The sequence below is a fragment of the Cyrtonyx montezumae genome, unplaced genomic scaffold, assembly GCF_038088225.1.
Source record: "Cyrtonyx montezumae isolate F1298 unplaced genomic scaffold, pur_monq_1.0 scaffold_4, whole genome shotgun sequence".
NCBI lineage: Eukaryota > Metazoa > Chordata > Aves > Galliformes > Odontophoridae > Cyrtonyx > Cyrtonyx montezumae.
The window spans coordinates 12,442,166-12,464,274 of NW_027072045.1; the positions used below are offsets into that span (position 1 = coordinate 12,442,166).

The window sequence follows — 22,109 nt, forward strand, 5'->3', positions numbered from 1 at the left end:
GGAAGCCCCCACCTCAAGGGCCTGACTTGTTTCCAGGATAGCTGCCTACCTTGGAAGTCTTCTGTTCAAAAGTTTATATTTCAGTGTGATGCTTTCCTGTGGAAGGCTGCCAGGTACCCCAGCAGAGCTAATAAATACCTGCAACAGCATTCTCACCGCCTGCCATCTCCACTTGCTACTTAGGTGCATTTCCCACTAGAAACAGGAACTCTGGGAGAAAGAAGTTCTACTTCTAACTAATCAGAAGGATAAATGTCAATAGAAGCTACCTGCAAGCCTAACGGTGCCTCTGAAGCTTGAGATTACCAGAGTATGCCACTAGAGAAAACCAAAAGCAAGGAATGAAATAGCTCTTAACAGGAAAATCATTTCCCACATGTTCTGCCCACTACACTGCACAGTATTTCATATACGTAGAGCACTTGTTGACTTTTTTCACCTCCATCTCCTACCAAGTCAGTTCACTCTACCTCCTCAGCACCAGGCTGGATGTACATAGCAAGCTGTAAGATGAAGCAGAATCACTGAGCAAGTAAGGAGGGGGAAGGCATTCCTTAAGTGTGTTCACATGCTTGAAAAGACTGAACTGTTCAGGGCTTGATAAGAACACCCACACTGAAGCTGAGTCATCCGAGGAAATAAAAAGCACATGATCTAATATTAAGGGGTTTCCTTAGCTATGACAACACCACAAGCCTTAAGCATGACAACTCAAGTGCAAATGTTTCTTTCTTATACACACCAGTAGCTTCGAAAGTTCGCTGGGCACACCAAGTCCCCCTCCCTGCATCCATAAAGGTTTGAAAACTCCAGCTGAAGGGATTCCAGGATTCAACTTTATCCCTTAGGGCTCCCCAGCAGTTAAGCAGAAAACCAGTATTCCAGTCAGATGTTAAAAACACAAAGTATATCATCTCCCCAAAGCCTGCTACAGAAAAGTATTTAACTTTAGTCACTATCTTGCTCTTCTTTAAATTAAAAGAAACTCATTTCATCTTCCATCATTCTTCCCAGCACCTAAAAACACCTCAGCCTACCAATTAAAATCTACAACACACTGACTATTTTTAGGAGCATAATGAGTTAAACTGTACAGTCAAAAATATCTTTGTTAAGTCAACAACGAAGATCTGATCCTTCAACAGCAGCAATGCTACAGAAGAGTTACAATAAAGGAACTTGAAGGTCAAATTGTTAATGAGGCAGAGAGGAGGGACATTTGAGACACAGCTCTCCAGCCTCAGCCCACGCTTTTACGAGCCACAGCAAACTTTCAGTGCTGGAAAATACTTCCTCTAGTTCCACACATGACGTCTGCAGTGATCAATAGCCTGTGGGGAAAGAAATGGTATATGTGAGTGGAAAAAAGCCTGTTAGCAAACAAGTAGGTACCATTAACACCTTACTCTGAACTAGGATTTTGGAAAAACATCTGTTTCTTAAAATACGTGGTTCCATAGAGGACTGTAAACAGTATTTCTGGCCCCCTGCCCCCAACCCAGAAGATTCAGGAAATGTTGACAGACCTCAGTCTTTAAGGCCTGGCAGAGAACACATCAGCCCACAGCAATACCAAAAGCCCTCTCAGAGGGCCTGATCACAGGTTGTGACATGGCTTCAGGGCTCTTGGAACACAGGCTAAATATAAAGCTCACACTGCAACTTACTACAGATTCTGAAATGCTTTCAGAGGAACAGGAGAGACTGGGGGAGGAAACAGCATGCTCTGAGAAAGCAAAGGGCTATGGAAGAACCTCTAATCAAACTCAAGCAGCTCTAGATAGCTAATTCCCACCTAGGAATTCACCCACTTAGTGTGCCAGAGAAGCTGGCAAAATTAGTTTTCAAGGAGGTATCAAAGGCCAATAGGAAATTCAAGGTAGAATCCCATTTTACGTACGTTACACTGAGCAGCAGTCTCCATGTTCTTACACCAGTAACCCGGACCCCAGACACAGGCATCATCCCCTAGGAGAGGCTTTTTAGCCGCTCCACAGACTCCTAGTTTCTGTGGAAACAACAGCAGCAGTCAGTATGGACACGGGAACATTTTGACTCCAGCCTTACATCTGGACTTCTACCTGACCAAGTGCAGGAGCCCAAAGGCAAAGCTGAGGTAAGTTCAGGAGCAAGCACAGCACTGTCCTCAGCTGACAATTGCTGTCATGCTTGCAGCTGAAACAAAGCAGCAACGCAACACCAGGAAAAATTAAGTAACCACAACTTTTTCCACGTTAAGTGTTGCAAAACAGCTTCTAGAAAGGGACTGTTCTCAACAAATGCCATGATTTAACTTCCTCTCATGGTGTTCAGGACACACCATGCTTGTTACTGAACCTTAACAGTGGATAACCACGGGCAGCTCTTCTATCCTGCCATGCACAAGGCTGGCAGCCAAACAGCTGTCCATTCATTAAGCCCAAGGCCTTGCACAAGAGAACTTGCTCTAAGCATTCAGCAAGTTAATTTTTATTCCAGCAGAGTTTCTGCTTGCTAGACACTGAAAGGCATAGAGAAGAGTAGGCAGGACTGTATCAGAGCCCATCCTGAATAGACCTGAACACGATACTCACAGTGCAAACAAAAGTGGGATCCATCATCTCTGCCAAGAGTTGCACAACCACAGGCTCATACTGGTCCACAAACTGAACACACTGTAACAAAACACAGGTTGAGAGATTTTTCCATGAAGACCTTAAAAAGATTGCAGTAAGCCAGTTAGCAAGCCAACCCATAAATTATTTGTCCAAGCCCTCCAATAACATACTCTAAGCCAATAAACCAAAGACTCAAGCTCTGCGGATCGGAAGATCTCACATGGCATCCACCTCAAACAACAAAATCTCTGGTTAACTCATACCTGCACGTAGGCACAACTGAGTATGTGGAAGGCTGTGAGGAAAAAAAGCAGTCAAAAGGAAGAGAACCAAAGTAGGCAGGCTTTGATTTGCAACGCTCAGTCTGATAGTGAAGTTCACCGATGTCTCAGGGGAGAAGTATGCACAAGCAGAAGGCAAATGTCCCCAGCAGGATGGCAGCAATGCACTAATAGTGGCTCTTAAGCATCTTTAGCCCAAGCATCCACTTTGACAGCAGCAGAAACGCCTCCCATCACTAGCAGTCAGCCCTCTAGTGGAGAGGCCCACTCAGAAGCACAGACATACTGGCACTCTGAGCAGAGGTTAACAGCACCAATTAATAATAAACCAACCACAGCTATTAAACAGCCTCACAGCAGTTAGCAGGAGCAGCTGTTTCATAGCTACTTTAAGCCTGCATATAATATGCCTGCTAAACTTATAAGCGGTTGACGCTCTGCAGCCACCTAATAAGATTTCCAGGTAAACCTTGATGGCAATGCCTGCTAAGCCATTGCTTTCTACTATCTCACTGGAATTATGCCAGCTTATGTCCTGTTACTTCGTTAATCCCTTGAACAGGATCCTCACTGAGATGGGAAGGGGAAAAAAAAAAAAGCCCTTCAGCCACCTCCACCCACTGTTCTCAGCTGATTTCCAGGCAGACCTTTATTGACTGCAAATTAGTACTAATGGCCAGCCACTTGAAAAAGTGCTTGAAAGTCCTTGAAAGTCTCCATCCATTCAGATGACTGCTAACTGCTAACCCCCAAGGATGGGGAAATCCATGGGGAAATCTACACCCCTAACTCCTTCTAGCCTCTGCAGGAGGAGTCTTCAATCTCCAACACATGTCACAGTGATCATTCTTGTAAGAAACACAGTGAGAAACTACACTCCAGCCTTCAAGTTCTCTGCTTCAGTCTTCTGTTCATCTTTGCCTTGTTCTGACTGAAGGGCAGAGGTCACACAGCCAGGACCACCCAAGATTAAGCCTGCTGCCCTCCATCCCCACCCCCCCAGAGTTATCCTTCCTTCTACTCTCTCCCTGCTACACGATAGGTTGCTCTGCCTTCATGCTAAGTAGAAAAGGGAATAATCCTAGGAGGGATTGGACAGCTGAACCAAGCCAGTTCCAGCTGCATATGTAGACAGTTGTCTTCAGCCTTGCATTGCACACAGAACAGGTACAAGACTTAAGACAATGAAGCAGGCATAACTGACACTGTATCAACTACATAAACATTAAATCAACAAGGTCAGTACCAGATCATCATCAAGACCATTGCCTTTTTAGCTTGCCCCTATACAGATGCTTTACCTGATCACTGACAGACTCTGGCAGGAAGTGACAGACTTTTTCCAGTAAAGCCTCAATCTCAGTTGTTGTGGCATTCTTCTCAAGTTCTTTGTCTGCATAAGCTACTATCATCTTGCAGATATCACAGAAGCCACCTGCAGGTTTCACCACAACTGAGAAAGAAAAAAAGCAACACTTAGGTAACTTCCCCAAACAGAAGAAAGGAGGCAGCACCAGGCAAAGGATGAAGCATGAATCCACAGGGGACATAATCACAGGTTAATTGGCTCATACTGCAATAATACCAATTCCTCAGTACCAACCTGGCTGCTGTGGATGCTTGTTGGCTGCACAGCATTTCAGCATAACACACACAGCCTCGGGATTTGTTGCTTCCAGGAGCATGTCAATCAAAGCCTGGCCATAGACCTCTATGAAGTCCTTACACTGGTCTTTGACACTTGCTGGGAACAGGTAGCAGACCATCTCCATTTCATGCACAATCTCCTCCTGGAGGAGAAAGGATGAGTAATAATTAAACAAATCTGAATTCATTTAAATGTATTTGCTTCCTCTGTCCTAGCAAAGAACAGGGAAACTCTTACTCACGAAACTGAGCTTTCTTTCCCCCCTCCAAACCAGTAACAATACAGGCCCATTTTAGCCAAAGCCTCGGCAGAGGTACCATTTTTGCCACATACACACCTCTGTCTTGTTGCTCTCCAACAGGCCAGTCACTTCTTTCACCATGGTCTCACAGATTTCACACACAGAAAAAGTCTTCTCTTGAACTGCAGCTTTCTGAGAATATAAACACCCACAGAAAACAATAAATCAACACTTGTCCACACTTGACAGAGAACAATTCATAAAAGATCAGTCCAACAAGCACTCCCATTCAGGACTGGCATACTAAGCCCTTTACTTAGCTAGCCAGTTTGAGCTACATTCAAAAGGTCTTGCACAGCCCCAAAACCTCAAAGGTCTTCATGAAATGCTTTCTTTTAAAGCATGAAAAGAAATTTTGTATGATTATTTAAGACCACAGTTCTCAGGTTGCATGAGGCAGGGAGTTAGATTTAACAGACAAAAAATGAGCACTGCCACAGTAACTAGAGTCAAGAGAAACATGAAGCATTCCTTAAACAGAGCAAAATTTATTGGGTTTAAAAAGAGAAACTGATGGACTTGAGGGAAATTGTTTGGAGACAGTTTAGTAAAAGTTAACTGCATGCAAAAGAGACTCTTCCAGAAAAAAAAAAAAAATCTCATTTCTTAACTTAAAGGCTGCAGGAAGCTAGCAAATCAGTCAGCTCCCTCCTGCTCCACAGGTTGACTCAAAAACAACAGGCCAGGATTTTATATGTGAGGAGACTTGGATTATTCAGCACATAGAAGCACTTGTTTCATCTAGTTCATTACAGCAGGGCAAAAAGGGCAGCAAAGCTATTGAGCACAAAGTCACCCATCTTACCTCCACAGTTTCTGTTTTCACTTCATGAACAACCTGAGCTGGCACCAGAGTCTGAAAGGGAACAGACTTCACAGAAGCACAGAACCCAACCATGGCACAAATTTCCTTTGGTTGCTGGAAAGAGAGGGATGACAGCTTTTAAAAGTCTGGAAGTCACTGCTTCCTGTGACTGTGGAAGAGCCTGTGGAAGCACCAAGAGAACAGAAGACAAAGCTTTAAAAGGCTCCAACACAACTAGAGCTTTCCGGACTACTTGATTATTGCCAAAGCATTTGATATGGTTATAGGCAGGACAACTACCAAATCAAGTTTAGCAGCTCCCTTAAAAGAGGAAGAGGTTAGGTCACATCCACTTCAAAATCCATTTACCAAGAGCTAATATGCAAGCCCTTCAAAAAGGTGTTGACTTAAGAGCTACTGACACCAAAATAGGCCACACCACCCCCCCTTCAGATCTCCATCCACAAGCTGCTCCCCTGAAAGACTTAAGTTATTAAGGAAGAGGCTCATTTCTCTGACAAGATCACCCAAGAACTGGAAGAAATGCTGAGAAGAAAGGATTCCTCTTCTTTCACAAGCTACCTTCTTTAAAACTTCCAGTAACATCACATTTTGCAAACAGAAACACATTCCTGCATTATTGAACGCAGCCTACAAGGAACAGAAGTTAACCACATTAAAAAACTAAGCCTAAGCCACTCCCTCTTTTTTTTCCCTGAAGAGTCTATACAATTTTTGCATTTCAAGTGTTCTCCTCACAGCCAGAAAGCATAAAACAAAGCCATTCCAAAGGTTTTCTAGTGTCTCAGAGGTCTTAGACACTGCTAAATGCAGAAATAAATGCTGAACATAGGCAAACAGTGCTCTAAGGAGGCAATGCTGTACCTATACAAGGTGAGAAAGGTGGTACAGAATAATAAGCAAAACTTGAGTTTCCTCTCCCCTAAAGTTTATTTAAGCTTCAAAAAAAAAAACCTTTAGTCCTACAGATAATTAGAAGACTATCAGCCAAGTAATCAAGCTCATTACAGCAGAGGCTTACACAACAGTTTACACATCACGCCATAACCTCAGGCACAGGCAAAAGCAGTATCTCAGACTTACTGTGACATTTCAGGCTACTCCAGGCAGTACCTTTAAGTCAAGCCTTTGGTTCATGCATTGTTATAAGCATCTCCCCAACACTAATGTTAAAACAACATCCACACGCACACAGTGTTCTCATCTCAGAGAGATGACAGACACAAGGTCTCCCAGGAGTGGTTGAACTGAAAGCCCAAACAGCTTTAGGAAGCAGGAGCCTGAAGGCCTCCTGCTCCTTCCCCTTGATTCACATATTCTAAGCATCTAAAGTGATAGTTTCAGATTCAAATATTAACAAAAATGATCCAAGGACAGCCAAACTCAAGCCCTTTTGAGCACAAACATTACACCAGAAGCTAACAGGAGCCACTGGCTCGCTCTTCCCACTTTTATCACATATGAAAGTGAGCATATCACCTGTCAAAGCATAATCTTGGTAAAACAGACTGGTATCCAGAGATGGAAGATAGACCGATCCACTGGAGGAAGTCTACAGTCTTTCCTTGCTTTCAACACACAAATATCCCTTGTATCTGTCAAAACTGAGTACACTCACACCATGTACACAGCTAGTAGAGCAAGAAGTGAACTACCAGCCCTTTAAGAGCAGCAAAGGCCCTTTAAGAGCAGCAAGTGAACTACAAGCAGGCTATTACCACAGGCAAGTTGTTCACCTACCTGATCTTTCTGTTGACAAAGGAAATGGGAGACAGAAGAAGATAGGAGATATTAAAGATAACAGTTAAGAAAAAAATTGTCAAGCATTTGAACTGCATACGTTCCTCCCACGAAGAAATTGGAAGATGACAGTGCACAACCCCCAAGATACACTTATCTACAGCACTTACTTGAATCAATTTTTCAATACTACCCATGACAGAGACCAAGTAATATTCATATACTACTTGAGGGGAAAGTGGTGTAAGCGTAGGACTGAGATAGTGGTGCATAACATACACAAAACATCTTCCTCTGCATGTCAAAGCACTGGCGTGCCTTTGCCCCAGTGAAGCAGTTGCGGAAGAAGAGGAAAGAGCTGAAGCAAACTGGGAGTGAAGTTGTTATCCAATTAAATGCCAAATTGAAAGTGCTAATACCAACAGTTACAGAGCAAAGATTCTACCCACTTCTACAACAGTAAGCATTCCCTGTTTTCAAATCAGTTAGCTACACAAAGCAGAAAAATGAACTGAGATCAAGTGTTACACCTTACTGAACTTACCATGTGCATCAACATCTGGATGGCCAAGTCAGAATATTCAGAGACATAGCTCTTGCACTGTAGGGAGTGGGAAAAGAAAGCCTTGCTATAATTATCAAGCCACTTAAGCTGCAGGGCTAGCCTAGAATTATCTAACGCTTCCCAAAACATTCATTTACCTGTTCTATTTAATACGCATACTGTTAGGTATCACAGCTTGTCCCAAGAACAAGATGGCATTTCAGGTTACAAACAATCATTGCCCACTTAGCTGCTTATCTAATGAGTCCTGCCATTCCTCCCAGGGTAAAGGCTCCCCTCCTCACTTCTGACATCATTACTCTCCCAGATCATTTTTATGAAACATAGCTTTAAAGGATCTCAGCAATCTTGAGCCTTCTTGTCCTCCCTGCTCCCACTTGTTCCCCGCCACCACCTGCTTGATGAAAAAGCTGATCTTTCAATGTTCAGTTACTGTTACATGGTGTGACAAATACTGAATGTCACACATGCTCCTTCACTGTACTACAGATTACCCTGAGGGGACTAAGGCACCGATTAAGAGTTTTACATTTACACACAAATGTTTGAACAGAAAGATAACATACCATATCAGACATTCCAGGTCCGAGGCGATCACATTCCTCCTTGGCATGAGCAACTAAAGACTTCACAAAAGTTGCATTTGTCCTCACAGCTTCCTGAACATCAGTAACCAGCCGAATGCAGTCTTGGCACACATCCTCACTTCCCTGGGACAAAGAGTAAAAAAAAAAAGTTGACACCTCTCCACATAGCGATTGAACCTTCTCAAGTGTGCTACTAAGCTTTAACGGTTATTTCAAACTACATGCAAGCCTTAATTAGTGCTATATAGAATATTTTAAAGCCTGACCGAACATGAAAACACAAGTTCCTGTCGGTATGTGCACCAGCCACTAGATGGAGATTAGGTACACACAGCTCTGAAACCCAATATAACTGTGAGATATCCAATCACCAAAATCTCTTGGTTTTGTTACAAGACCACAGGGGGAAGGTTGCTAAATTTGGCATAGATCTCCCTGCTCCACCCACAAGAGCTCATTCCACATCCACTCAGCTGGTTAGTTCCCCACCTAAGTTCATTATGAACTTGGAAGCAGAGGCAGAGTCTGATAGTCTCATCTACTCCCCTTTATCAGCTAGTCATTTTCTTCTGATCCCATCTGTCACCCCTAGATTCAGAGACAAATGCTTTCTCTGAAGGGCACAGTCAGGAGATTAATCAGAACGTGGGAGAACTTTCTTCCTTTAAACACTTTCTTGGAAGAAACCATTTTCAAGTAAGACCTGTCTGACTACTATGGTCCTGCATTGGAAGAGCCCAGTACAAGGCTTAATGTAGTATAGACTGAAGTTGTTAATCCAAGGTAACACAGATGGTTCACAGAGGCTGCAGCTATTAGCTTACTTAGCTTTAAATCCACAAGGAAGATGCTGTATAGGTATATGCAAAAGTACAAAACTTTTCACCCATGTGAAGAACATCTCTTTAATCTTTGCTCAGGATGGCAGTCCCTTACCAAGAATCACCAATGAATCCTTACATAAACTGACACTCCAGAACAGAAAACCCTCCTCATTTTTAATTCTACAGTGTAGTAGTACCAAACCCTTACCTTAGACTTCTGCTTGGGTTTGTCTTGAGGGTAAAGGAGGAGAGGCACATTAGCCATGAATGGAGATGTCAGCTCAGAGAAGTCCAGCTCAGGTATCTTATTGGACTGGAGCTGTTTCTGAAGTTTCATTGCAGCAAGATGCTTCTGAAGGGACTGACACAATGAAAGGGCACTACATACAACTTCTGGTTTATCCTGGGGGAGATAAGATATGTACATAAAGCTCTGGACTGACGGCACTGTTACATGATGTTCAGAGCAGACAGCTGTTCTGCTGAAACTGGAAAACAGTTCTCAGGAAAAAAAGCTGTCTTCAAACAAAGAATTGCACACAGAACCAAAGGACCACATGCACCATCTTGTGTGGAAAATCCAAACAACAACAGCACAGTTCTCAGTTCAAACAGATACAGATCGTTATCTACTTACAAATTCTTCCTTGATCATGTCCATGATAACCGGGAGGTAGGAGTCCACAATTTCTTTGCACTCAGAGGCCAGGCCTTGGTCAGGAAGAAACTCGCATGTCTTTTCCAAGTAAGAGCGGATCTCATCCTAAAAAAAGGCAAGGCAAGGCTTAGACTATCTACACCTGTGTATCAAAAAAATCCTTCAATTCCCAAAAACCTCACAATACAAAGCTTAAAGAAGGTCATCGGACTCAGGTAGGTCCAGGAAGCCACCAAGCAAAATCAGAATGAGATGTTACATTACAGCTTTTGGCACAGTCCTGGACCTTCAATGAAACCCCACCAAAGAGAAAACATGAAATAGCTCCTTATGAGGCCCACACAACATGCCCTTACTGCCATAAGGCATTTACTTTTCAGAGGAAGTGAAATGATGTGCTAGCATGACAGCTATTTCTTCCTCACAAAGTACTGTGAGTTCATGAAAGAGAGTAGTCACATAGCTAAAACAAAGCCCACTTTGCTTGCATTCAGCATCCACTTCTACACTATCACACCCTTCAAGATGAATGGCACACCAGCACAAGAACAGTTCTATCTATAGACAATCAGGGATGTGTCAGAGCAAGGAAGGCCCTAGGATTTGCTAATCTCTAAACCAGAGCTGCATTTGAAAGCCATATCCTATGTAACAATTCCCCTTTCAACACTTGCTGTTCATATTGGGAACTCTTGCAGAATACTCTACCCCTTCACCTTGAGACCTTGTTATGCCAAGAAAATCAATGAGTGCCTTAGAGCAAGGAGAAGAGCTCAGCTTACCTCTGTGCCATTGTCCTTCAAAACCTTGCCAACCACTGTCACAAGTTCCTTGCACAAATCACAGGGGATGCTGTTCTAGGGAGAGAAGGAAAAGAGTTACATGGAGACAGAATTAAGTGCCTGTAAATGTGGTGTGCAAATAAGAATGCAAAGAGTGAGCACTGCATTCATGTTTTAATTTAAGATTAAAGAAGAGATACTGGCTGAAACTAAGGTGGAGGCAGAGAGGCTTTAAAACAGATAAAGGCTATACAGAGCATGTCCAGCACCAGTTTCTTCAGCAAACTTACATCTGAAGAAGCAGGTATGCTATCAATTGCTCATTTCACCTAGTCCCAGCACCCTTGAAGGGTGAAGTACACTGACATGAGATGTCCTCTCCTGAACCTAGTTTGCCTTTCTCTTTAAAGAGCCTCAATTTCCAAGAAAGGGGACAATTTTTTAAAACGATTAAAGTGAATCTGACTATGTTGAGTGAAACTTGGAGCAGAGAAAATGAACTCAGTTCAAAGATGTAGGCAAGGTGTGTTGGATATACCTGCCTGCAAACAGCCCTCCCCCAGCAATCTGGGGAACAACAGTACAAGCTACAGCTATATCCATTAATGCAACACTCACATTTTACACATCTTGAAGAACCCTACTAAAAGTAACATTTATTGTCAGGGCTTTCCTAATTGAGCACAAGCTGTATCTTTTGTGGAAGATCATATGGTGAGAAAGACCTGAAAAAAAAACAGCTATGTGGTTGCTTAACTAAACCTACCAGCTTGGCACAGCTCAGAATAAAAAGAGCCCTATGAATTAGGAAGAGGATCAAGTCTGAAACCCACTAGCTCTGTTTCACATGCTGCTCAGGGACTGTGCAACAGGTCACATGAGAAGTCAGCAGACAAGTTGTGCAAGGCCACAGAATGGAAAGCAACCCTTATCTAGCACCCAAATTAGCTCACAGAAACCGGAGGAGTAGTCCAATGTGGCACTTAACAGCAATCAGACTTGAAAGCCTCCAGCATATGGATACCAGCTACCCAAAGCACCCTGGAAAGACATCTCAGCAGTGATACTTACTACAGTAGGCTTGCTCCAGACATTCTGCTGGCAGTGTTTCACTGCTCCACACTGCGATGCTGTCCGAAGGCTCTGACACCATACTTCTGGACCCTTCACACAGTCCTTCTGCCACAAAACAGGGCTGGCCACAGCTGCCAGAGAGAGGGGAAACCTAAGGATGAGTCCCAAATACCAACAGCACAGCCAACTCCAGAAAAGCAGCTGATCCTCAGGCAGCCTCCCTAAAGACTTCTAAGAGACTTGCACTATTAGTATTAGAACAAGTTCATAAAGCTTATTTCCTAGCTATTTTTTACATGCTTTGTTTATTACACTAGTATGCAGATCCACTGGAGCAGGTGCTCAGCTTCACCCAGTTTTCTGAATTCATCTTGCCTGTAGGTCAGCTCAATCTCCTAGGTTGTGTTAACCAAAACAACTGAAATCCCACATCAGACTCCTAAGAAACTAGCCAAGGTCTAAGCCTAAAGGGCACTGCTGTCATCATTTGAAGAGCTGTTAGAAGCCTGTTCAAACCTATTAGCTGGATAGGGGTTATTCAGGAGCCATTATTTCTACACCAGTGCTGTTCACACACTACAAAATGCTACTGTAAAATTACACTGACCACCGAGAAGCACAAATTAAGCTGTTGATTCCTATAAAGCATCCAGAGAGGTTTTGACAAGCAAATAATCACATTTCTATTTCTCCTGTCTCAATTCTGAGCAATTAGAGGATTGCTTCACAGCTGAGTTACCAGCACACCTGCAAAGTACATAACCAGCACACATATACAGGTGACAGTCCACAGCCTTTTCCACTGTTCCTTTCTAAAGCCTGTTTATACTGGATTTCGCAGAGGAGTGACCCATTTCTTTAAAGAAATATGTGCTTGGCATACTTAAAACTTCTATACAAGAGCAAGAAGGAAAAGGCCAGGACTGAACCTCATTTTTTCAGCAAAACAGCACCCCAGGACTGCTTGTAAGACTTCTGAACCTGTGAGAGTGGATGGGTGGTCAGCAGAAGGCTCACAGAGGGTCTGCTGTAAGATACAGCATGCTATCCATCTGGAAGCACCAGCAATGCTTAAGTTTCAAAGTCTGACTGGGAAGCCAAAGAGCTGTCAGCTCCTGGCTGGAGGACAACAAGCAAGGCTGAGGAAAGCTATTCTTCCCTCTCAGACACAGGTTAGCAAAGTGGTAGGAAGTTCTACAAGGACGAGGCAAGCCTGGCTAAAATCAGCAAGACCTTGCCTTTAAACAGTGAAACTAAGGACTTCTAACTATTTACTTGTAAAGCTTTTAACCTATGCCTCTCACTTAGTGCATTAAAAGTGAAATGATTTCTTTCCCTTCCTTCCCCTGTCTAAAACATAATACAAACTACACTGAAATATCAAACTCCAAGACTTATGCCAAGCAGTTGAACACTCAGCCTAACAGGTCATTCAGAGCCCAGACACATGCAATCCCACAGTAACTCATGCTGGTTTGATTCAGCTGTTAATCAACCTTCAGTTTCTGTTTGGCTTTCTATTTTAACATGCCTGTCACTCTCCCGGATCCATGCCAGCTCCAGCAGAATGCCTAGCAGCTGCTCTTAGTCCTTCCTCATCATCTCATGCTTGATATCCCAGCTCTAAAACAGAAGAAATACCATGCCACGCCCATACTACTTCAAGCCCGCTCCCCAACACAACACTCCTGCAGCAAGACAGCATGCCAACAGATCCACATGGCTTTTCCAGATTCAGAAGACAGCTGGAAGTCTTTTACCATTCCCACTCCTTTTGCTTTTAGCTGCTTCTCCTACCTCTGAGCCAGCATTTTCCCCACATCACAACCAAAGCATATTTCCCAGTCAGTGTGTTAGGACTGTGTGTTAGTTCCCTTGGCAGTGCCTCCAAACAGCCTCTGCATTAAGACACGTGATGCCTGCAGCAACCCAGGAGAAAACAGCACCGTCAGTTACCTCATGCAACTCCTAATGCTCATTGGATAAACACAATGAGATTACCTTCTTAGTTATCTCTGGCATCCCTTTATTTTATACATTGTTCTTCGTCTATTTGAGGTCATCCATTTTTAAACAGATGCCTCCTTCCTCCGTAGATTAGCTGCCAACAGTCATACACCATGCCCATCCAACCCTGTGCCCCACTTCCGTAAAGCTGGGGCATGCCACTATTTCTAGAGCACCACACAAGCTCATCTGTGAAGGCCAAGGTGTTTCAGAATTCATCTTCCTCACTGGTTCCTCCCTTTTTCAACTGCCTTCTTCCATCTTAGAAAGCAAACAGCCACCGTGCTTTTCCCTGAACTAAGCAGCAAGAGAAAATTGAAGGGGGAGGTGAAAATACAACCCACATAGCAAATTAAAGGGCTTTCACATGTAAAAGACTTGAGTTTTCAGGCCTCCAGCCAAGCTGACAGGCCCTAGGCACCGTAGGATTGTTGCCTACACTTGCAGCTCCTCCAACCCGAAGAGGAGAGCTTCATACCCACACTGGCCTCTCTGAGGCTGCTCATGTCTAACAACAGAAGCCGTCTCCCAGAAGAAGCGTTGCCTCAGAAACACAGCCCGAAGCCTAACAACGTACCAAGACTCCAAAAGCTGAAAAGCAGCAACAGAAACCCCTTCCTGAAGGTTCAGGTCAGTAACCTAACTCTGCTAGAATGTTACTAACACAGTCTGACAAGCAACAGTTACCGCTACAGGGAAACTTGTACCCTGCTCCCACAAATGCCCTACTTACTTTAGCGAGCAAGCACACATTAGTCACAGACACTTTATCAAAGTAGGGCATGCCAAACATCCACAGCTTTCCTCGATGCCAGTATCTACAGGGAAAAAAGCTAACATACACAGGTGAGTCAAGCACAGGCGACAACCTCTCAGACATCAGTACTGTTTCCCTTTGAAAAGCTTACAGAGCACACTGAAGTATAGCTGAGTTCCCCACTCCTTTTAAGCAAACAGGAATCTAGAAGGAAGCCTACGACAGCTGCATTAGCATTCTGCAAGGGCAGCTACAGGAAAAAAGGACAGATAATTATATACCGACAATAACCTTCCCTTCCCTCAAGTATGTGTTATACTTCTTCCACTGAACACCAGCCTGAATTACACCAGTGCACACAAAAGGGTCCTAAGCAGTCTCCTCCAAAGCTACACTGAATCTAATGAGATTTTTGTGACTACTTTAAGAGCTAACACCTTATATCAGCTTCAGAGATTCTCCACAGGCCAGGCAAAAAAAAGTTTCTAGCTTATCCTTCAGTTCTCTATCAGGAACATCTATCAGCTTGAAGATTCAAGCTGCCTCCAAACCAGACTGTTAGGAGAAGCACATCATTACTACAGACAAGTTAACCTGCAACTGATGATAAAAGAGTTGAGTCATCACTTAATGTCTCAAAGTCACAAGTGGAAAATAATTCACAGGGGCTACCACCTCTTACTCCTTGTTGCCAGTCTGATTTGCTCCTAGTACATTAACATGGAGGGGTGCCAGGCTATCCAGCTTGGAAACGTTTAAATAAAAGAGACTGCTATCACCCAGAAATGCCCAAAGACCACAGGGAATGCATCAATCCCTTCTACTCTATGCATGGTTATTAACTATATTCATCCTAGTTCTTCTAGGAACTTGGAGAAGAAAGTATGTTCAAGCTAGAAGTCAAGTGGGATCAACCTCCTCTTTATCAAATCTTACACAGTGTCAACAAGCCAATGAGTGACCCCAACCCAGAGTTATTTGAAGAGCTAGGTGCTCCACAGCCTCTCTGGTCAGTTAGTGAGTTTAAGGAACATTTCACAAGTTGTAATCACATCCCACACTAAAAACAGACGCCAAAGGCTTTTGGATTAACAAGGCAGTAAAATGACCACAGGACTTGAGAGAGTGTGGGCAACCTGCAGGCTAAGCATGAAGCATGGCTAGGTGCTATCAGTTCTCCAGATGTCTCCTGATCAGAGTTTTCCTGGCCAGCATCTACTGATTGATTATGAAGCCTGAAACACTAGTAACTCCAGTAACTCACCAGAAACAAGTCTCAAACTCAAGGCATGATACTGCTCTTCCTCAGGGTAGGGTGTGCCCTCCCATTTTGGTAGCTGTAAAACACCCTTGGACCTCAGGCACTCCCTTGCTTCTAGCACCATAAAGTAAATATGGTAGGAGAAGCAGTTTCTGTTCACACACGCAATCACAACAAAGTTGAAGATAGTAAAGAACAGCACCAGCCAAGACAGTAAAATTAGCTCTACCATTCCAATAAATTGTCACTGTTGCTTTAAGGCTGCAGGAGATAGGAGGTTGCAAAGTAAGTGTGAAACTTCTGCCTGAGACTCTCCCAGGACAGAAGCTAGGAAAGACATCTGGATGTTCAAGAGCATCTGGCAGTCATCAGGGGAAAGCTGTCCCAGACAGGGCACCAGGATATCCCCATGAGATGATGGGAAGCATTTTTCCCTGCAGAGGTTTCTTTATTTTTAACCATATAAATACATCTAAAGTTTTGAACATGCTTTATCTACCTTCTGTTTTGCTCTGAGGTTCTCTGGGTTGAAGAGAAAGGGGGATTTGATGCAACTTCCCATGGAAATTCTGTAGTGAGGACTTCCCTTTCACTACATATTCACAGTCACACCACCTCCTAACTACAGCTAGAACCACCCCAGGGAAAAGAAACCAAAGTTCTTGGCCACAGGTTACCCCACAGTCCTGGCACAGGGGGCAGGTGAAGCCCAGACTTCAGGAAACAGAAAGGCAATGTCTCTCCACATAGATTTTCACAGCAGTACAAAAATCGAGAAAACAAAACAACTCGAACAGAAGCCTCAGAAGTACTGCTACCTGAACCTAAGCATTGCTCTGTGAGCCAATGTACAAACATGCCTCAAAAAACACATGCACACATTTCAAAAGAGCAGAGTATTGCTTTCAGCTTGCAGCCTTAGCAGCAGACTCACTGCAGACAAAAACGGCTCCATGAACAGAGCCCAACCCCCCACAGCCCCAGGTGACATCACCATCACCTGACCAAGATGCTTCCAGTTTTGCTGACGAGCTTCCATTCCATCTTATTTTCCACTCCCTGCAACATCTCAGCTTTTAGAGACTCCCAGACCCATTGGGTCAGCAGGACCTATAGCTGAAACTGAGAAGACAAACCTCTGCAGAAGGAAGCACGCTTTTCTTTCACTTGGAGCAGCTGTGAATATGCACAACAGCTTGTTCAGTTCCTCCAGAGGCAACCAAGAGTGCCTATTTCTGCCTCTCCTGCAAACACAGGCAGACCGATAGTCCAAGGCCAGCTTAACATGCAAGTCACATAAATAAAGGAACACAGCCTGGTTACAGGACAGATGCCTGATACCTTGTGCCCATCACTCTCCATGATTCCTGCCACAGAACATGAAAAACATTAAAGACAAGGCATCTTCATGGCTGGGCTGATTTCACCTACAGCACAAGCCCTGGCCTGAGCACAGTGCTCTTCTAACTTCCCACTCCCAATTTAGCTTGTACTAATAAAAACTAAACAAATCCTGCTAAGTTCAAGATAAACTAACCTCTCTCCTGAGAGCAGCATCCAAAGAACATATGAGAACACAAGCCCTTACACCTAGCTTTAATTCCACTGAGTCCCCCCAGGGAAGATGCACAGGAGCAGTTGTAAGTAGGTCAACCAAAAACCCCAATGACCTACTGGCCATGCTGTAAGCCTGCCAAATAACTTCATTAGGATAGGGCAATGGGAGAGAGGTTTTTATACAGCTAATTATCTAACTTGTTGCATAAAATCAGCTGCCTGGGTTGTCACAGACAAGTCGTGAGGAAACATCTTCGCAGTGCCCTTGAAGGTGAGTCAATCGGCAGTCACAGCAGTGCTTCAGTGTAAAGAGACGGGTGCTTATTTCTGTTAAAACAGTGACTTCCTAAAGAAAAACAGGCTTGACGAGTCCTCCACCATACCTAGCTGCATCAGCCCAGGTTAACTCTCATTGCTGAACTGGTTTCTCATCACAATTTCCCTGAACAGGGACCTAACAGCAACCTCGGTACAACATCTTCAAAGCTTTTCGCTTTTAAAGCATGGCAATAAACATTTCAGCGATTCATCAGCGATTCAAGAACAGCCCCACTAAAATGGGGCTGGATGGCACGGAACCGACCCCGGTTACACCACCAAGCAGAGTGAGACAGCAATATTCACTCTCCTGCCTCAGAAATCCGAGGTTTTCCCCTGAATCATCCGATGAGGAAGGGCAGCGCTCGCAGACAGTTAGACACAACAGCAGCATACAGTTACACCACGCTCTGGCTTGTGCCAAGCGCCAACCTCTACCCCAACCCATACAGACGGATCAAAGCCCACCACCACCCGCCCCTCCCCCACCCAGCACGGCGCGGCCTGCACCCACCCCCCCCCCCGCCCGACTCATGGCGACGACAGTCCCGGGCGGTGACAGCCCGCACTCTCCCTGTGTTCGGAGCTGCAGAGGATGCCAGGCAGCTCGCCGGGCCGCTTACCGGCCGCCAGGAGGCCGAGGAGCACCAAGAGAACCCGTGCCATGGTCCTGCACCCGCCTGCAATGCGGTGCTCGCGCCCTCGACCGTATATCAAGGCTGCACTGGGACGCAGCGCGCGTGCGCGGCACCGCCCTCTCCCCCCGCCTCAGTTCTCCGCCGCAGCGCATGCGCGGTGCGCTGCGCCGCCTGACGGGCGCGAAATGGCGGCGTTGTTCCGCGACCTCTGTCAATGTCTGAACACGTTAAAGCGCTCTTAACGAGGATCTTCCTCAAGTCAAAGGGCAGCTCATAAGCAGCCAGGTTGTGAGAAGACGCGGTCAGAGCATCCCGCCGTCCCACCTGGAGCCCCGAGACCTGAAGTGAAACAGGCAGGCCCAGCCGAGCTGCAGCGCTGGCCAGACTGAGCAAACAACCTTTACTCTGGTCCCAAAGCTGCTTGGCTTAGACAGAGCTCGGCGTGCCTCGCTTATCTCTCGTGTGCACACAAAGTGTTGACGAGGCACCTTGGTTAGTCAGCTAGGTCAGCTAGCTAGCTTTTGGATACAAACAAGAAAGCAACTCTTCATTTCTGCATCTGTGGCTGCTGTAGTTCGGCTCATTCTCACTTGCTATAGCTAAGGACTTTTCCACTCTGCTACTATTGAAGTACTTTCCCTCCTATTATAGCATTATGCATAGCTTTCCCCGTTTTGACAAATCACCTCATAGTTTTCTCACTTAAAACAAGATTTAAAAAAAATTAAATGGCATCAAGAGATCAAGCAGTGGCCATCTGCCATGGATGATGGGGCTATTTACAAGAAGGAATCGTCAAATCAGCTCATCCTACTGAGACCAGGTGCACCTCACTACTCTCTGTAACAGAGAAGGGCCTTCTGTCAGTCCCTTGAACTCACATGGACAGAGCTTTTTGGGTTGTTGCTATGAGATGCAAACGTTGCTTCTCTCAGCTCTACAGTCCCCTTGTTCAGGAGCCCGTGCAATCCACTGATCCAGAACTACAGCTGTTGTTTAAACGCAGTTGTGGGCTGGTTACCTAAGAGCTTGTTTTCAGCCCCACTTTGAGAAGCACAGAGAGAGTGAGTAGGAAGAGCCTGGGGCTGGGAAGCTGCCAGAGCGGGGACTCTCCTGCAGCAAACCCATGATTCATGCTCAGGGGCTGGCAGCCAGCAGTGCTGCTCCACCAGCAACCAGTCCAACTGGGCTGGCACCAGAGCCCAATCAGCTCTGGGAAGCCTGATATTCGGTTATGTCAAGCCTACGGCGCACAAATTCCTCCCAGGGCTGCCTTGCCCTCCTCGCTGCATTCCCTGCTTTGCGCAAGCACACAAGCTGTCTCTGTTTGGCAATGTCGGGAGGCCAGCCAGAGGCCCTGCAGGCTCTGCTTTTGCGGTTGCAGGGACAGCTCTGCAGGAGAAGTGCTCTCATTGCCAAAATTAAAGGAAAAAGAAAAAGAAAAAGAGGCACTTTCTGCAGCAGCCACTTCACGTTTCCACTCTGACTGCACCAAGCTGTCAAAGAGGAAGCAAAAGCAAGCCACAGATTACAGCCTTGCAGGCTTGGGAAGAGCCTTGAGCGCATCTGAAGCCTGTTCCAGCACAAGTGGCAGCAGCCTGCCATGACTCATTGACATCTGGCTGGGTTGCAGCTTGAGATGGGCTCCCAGCTGCATGCTCTGCCACCAGCACGGTGCAGAGGCACAACTCCAGCTCCAGCTCCACATTCTGCTGCTCCCCAGCCCCACGCCAGCTCCTTCACCTTCCCCAGCATAGCAAAAGCACCCTGCCCCACAGAAGCTGTGCTGGATTAGCGACCCAAATTAGGCCATGGCAGCGTGCAAAGAGCCAGCAGGACAGTGGGAGGGAGGCCTCCCAGAGTCCCTTGCAGCAGCAGTGACAGGCTGGACCCAGAGTGCTGTCTGAGCGCTGGTGGCAGCATGGGGTGAAAGCAGTGAGGACCAGCCCCTTTTGGCAGTGCTCAGCGCCGCTGGCATGGCAGCCTGGCTCCTTCCCACGTTCTACAACTCAATTATCTAAAAGGGTCAGATCAAGTGCACCGGATTTTCCAAGCAAAGCAAAACAAAACCTCAAATCTCTCTGCAGAGGGCTCTCATTTTGCAGTGTTTCCTTCGTCCTGCCACAGTTTTTCATTAGTTAGAAGCTGATTTTTTTTTTTTCTTAAAGTTTCTTCGGCGTTTCGGGTGCTACTTGTTGGGATTACTCCATCCCTCCAGGGAAGGGCATATCCCAACCTGCTGCACTGCTCTTTTAAACCAAACAGATCAGCTACAAAGAATCAGAGGACAGCAGCCATTAATGCTTTGCTCTCACCAGTCAGGATTTCTGACTGGTGTTCCCAGGGCCTGAGAGCACAAGAGAAAAGCAGAATGTTTCTTCTAAAACCAGAGGAATTGATCATTCAGCATCAACCTTGCAAAGCCCACGCTTCAAAGGAGATGCACACAGTGTGCATGTTCCCGTTTCTGCTCTCATTGTGTCATCATCCCAAGGCTGTGAGCAGTAAGACTGCAGCCAGGCAAACCTCCGCTACCAGCGTGCAGCAGCCTTTGAAGGGGAAACAGCTTTCTTTTCTTAAATGGAAAGGAGAAATGAGCCCTGGGTTTGTTCCTCAGTCTGACTTTCTCCCCATCCCCCAAGAAATCGTTAGGGATATAACACTTAGGTCACCCAGGAAGGAAAAAAAAAGGAAACAAATGAACAAATGACAGAAGCAGCCTCTCGGGACCCCCAGGAAACAGTGCCCCTTCTCCTCCCCAGATTATCTGTACGGATTTTGAGCAGATGACTCCAGCTCCTTATCAGGAGCTGACATCCTCTCCACTAAAAGGAGCGGGTTTGATGCTTTTTTAGGCTCTCTGCAATAAAAGTGAGGGATGAACAAAGGAGTGTGCTTACCTGATCCCACCGTCTCCCCCACCCTCAGTCACATTGTGCTGCTGCACTGAAGCTTGTCATGCTTTCTGAAAGCAGCCAGCTCTTGGCAAGCACCTCTCTCCCATCATTTTAAGTTACTTTGTGCTTTGCAGGTTCTCAAGGATTACTCTTAGAAGCTCTAGGGGGCTTATTTATTTATTTATTTATTTTCCCCTGCAGCTCACGCTGTAAATCTACTTTGCCTTGACTCAGCTCACACAGCAGTGATTACACAGTCACGGGACTCTGCGAGCCACAAAGCGCTGTCAGCTTTGGGGAGAAGAGCCGGCAGGGGACAAACAGCCTCGGGGGCTTGTGCAAGTGCTGAGCAAACACCCACCCCCCACCACCCCCAGCGTTATTCATGCTGCTTCCTCCGCCGTTGGAACTCGTTTTTCCCTTCCTTCTGCACCCTGGATGGCACGCAAGGGAGTGGAGTGTTATTTGGAGAAGAGGGCACAAACCACAAGAGACTGGAACAGAAATAACCCACATGTGCTGAGGCTCAGATGCGCAAACGGGGTGACAAGGAGCAGAGATAAGACGGGGGTGGGGGGGAAGCTCCTGGGGGGGTGAGACCGCAGCAAGATGCCCAGCAGTGTCACACACAGGGACATTCCCTAGCTTAGTGCATACAGCCGCCGCACGTGCATGGGCAGAGGAGTTGGACCTTGAAACGTCCCTTCCAACTGGAACATTTCTTGTCCAGCCACAGAACTGGACTGAGCCGACCTCAAGGTCACTGTGCTCTGTCTGCCCCGGTGACCTTA

General features: G+C 45.6%; 1 protein-coding gene across 4 annotated transcripts; it reads right to left on the bottom strand.

Moving 5' to 3' along the window:
* Positions 1 to 253: 253 nt before the first annotated feature.
* LOC136054842 (prosaposin) lies at positions 254 to 18,506 on the bottom strand. 4 transcript variants are annotated; one of them, XM_065746299.1, is made up of 15 exons: positions 18,407 to 18,506; positions 11,881 to 12,014; positions 10,810 to 10,884; positions 10,007 to 10,132; positions 9,578 to 9,772; positions 8,525 to 8,668; positions 7,938 to 7,994; positions 6,215 to 6,283; positions 5,633 to 5,746; positions 4,864 to 4,959; positions 4,482 to 4,668; positions 4,180 to 4,331; positions 2,574 to 2,654; positions 1,901 to 2,008; positions 254 to 1,331 (listed from the first exon to the last, which is right to left on the bottom strand). In XM_065746299.1, exons 1-15 carry the CDS (start codon positions 18,447 to 18,449, stop codon positions 1,296 to 1,298), a joined length of 1,617 nt encoding a protein of 538 aa, XP_065602371.1. In that variant the 5' UTR covers positions 18,450 to 18,506; the 3' UTR covers positions 254 to 1,295. The 4 variants fall into 4 exon arrangements, with proteins under 4 accessions (XP_065602371.1, XP_065602370.1, XP_065602373.1 ...); XM_065746298.1 differs by having other exon boundaries at positions 7,929 to 7,994; XM_065746301.1 differs by lacking the exon at positions 6,215 to 6,283.
* Positions 18,507 to 22,109: the final 3,603 nt, after the last annotated feature.

Excerpts from the sequence above, each read along its gene's own strand:
- LOC136054842 (XM_065746298.1), bottom strand. The coding sequence starts at position 18,449 with ATGGCACGGGTTCTCTTGGTGCTCCTCGGCCTCCTGGCGGCCG. Across the intron at positions 10,885-11,880 it reads TCTGGAGCAAGCCTACTGTA|AACAGCATCCCCTGTGATTT; the intron begins GTAAGTATCACT and ends TTCTCTCCCTAG. Across the intron at positions 10,133-10,809 it reads TGAAGGACAATGGCACAGAG|GATGAGATCCGCTCTTACTT; the intron begins GTAAGCTGAGCT and ends GCCTTTTTTTAG.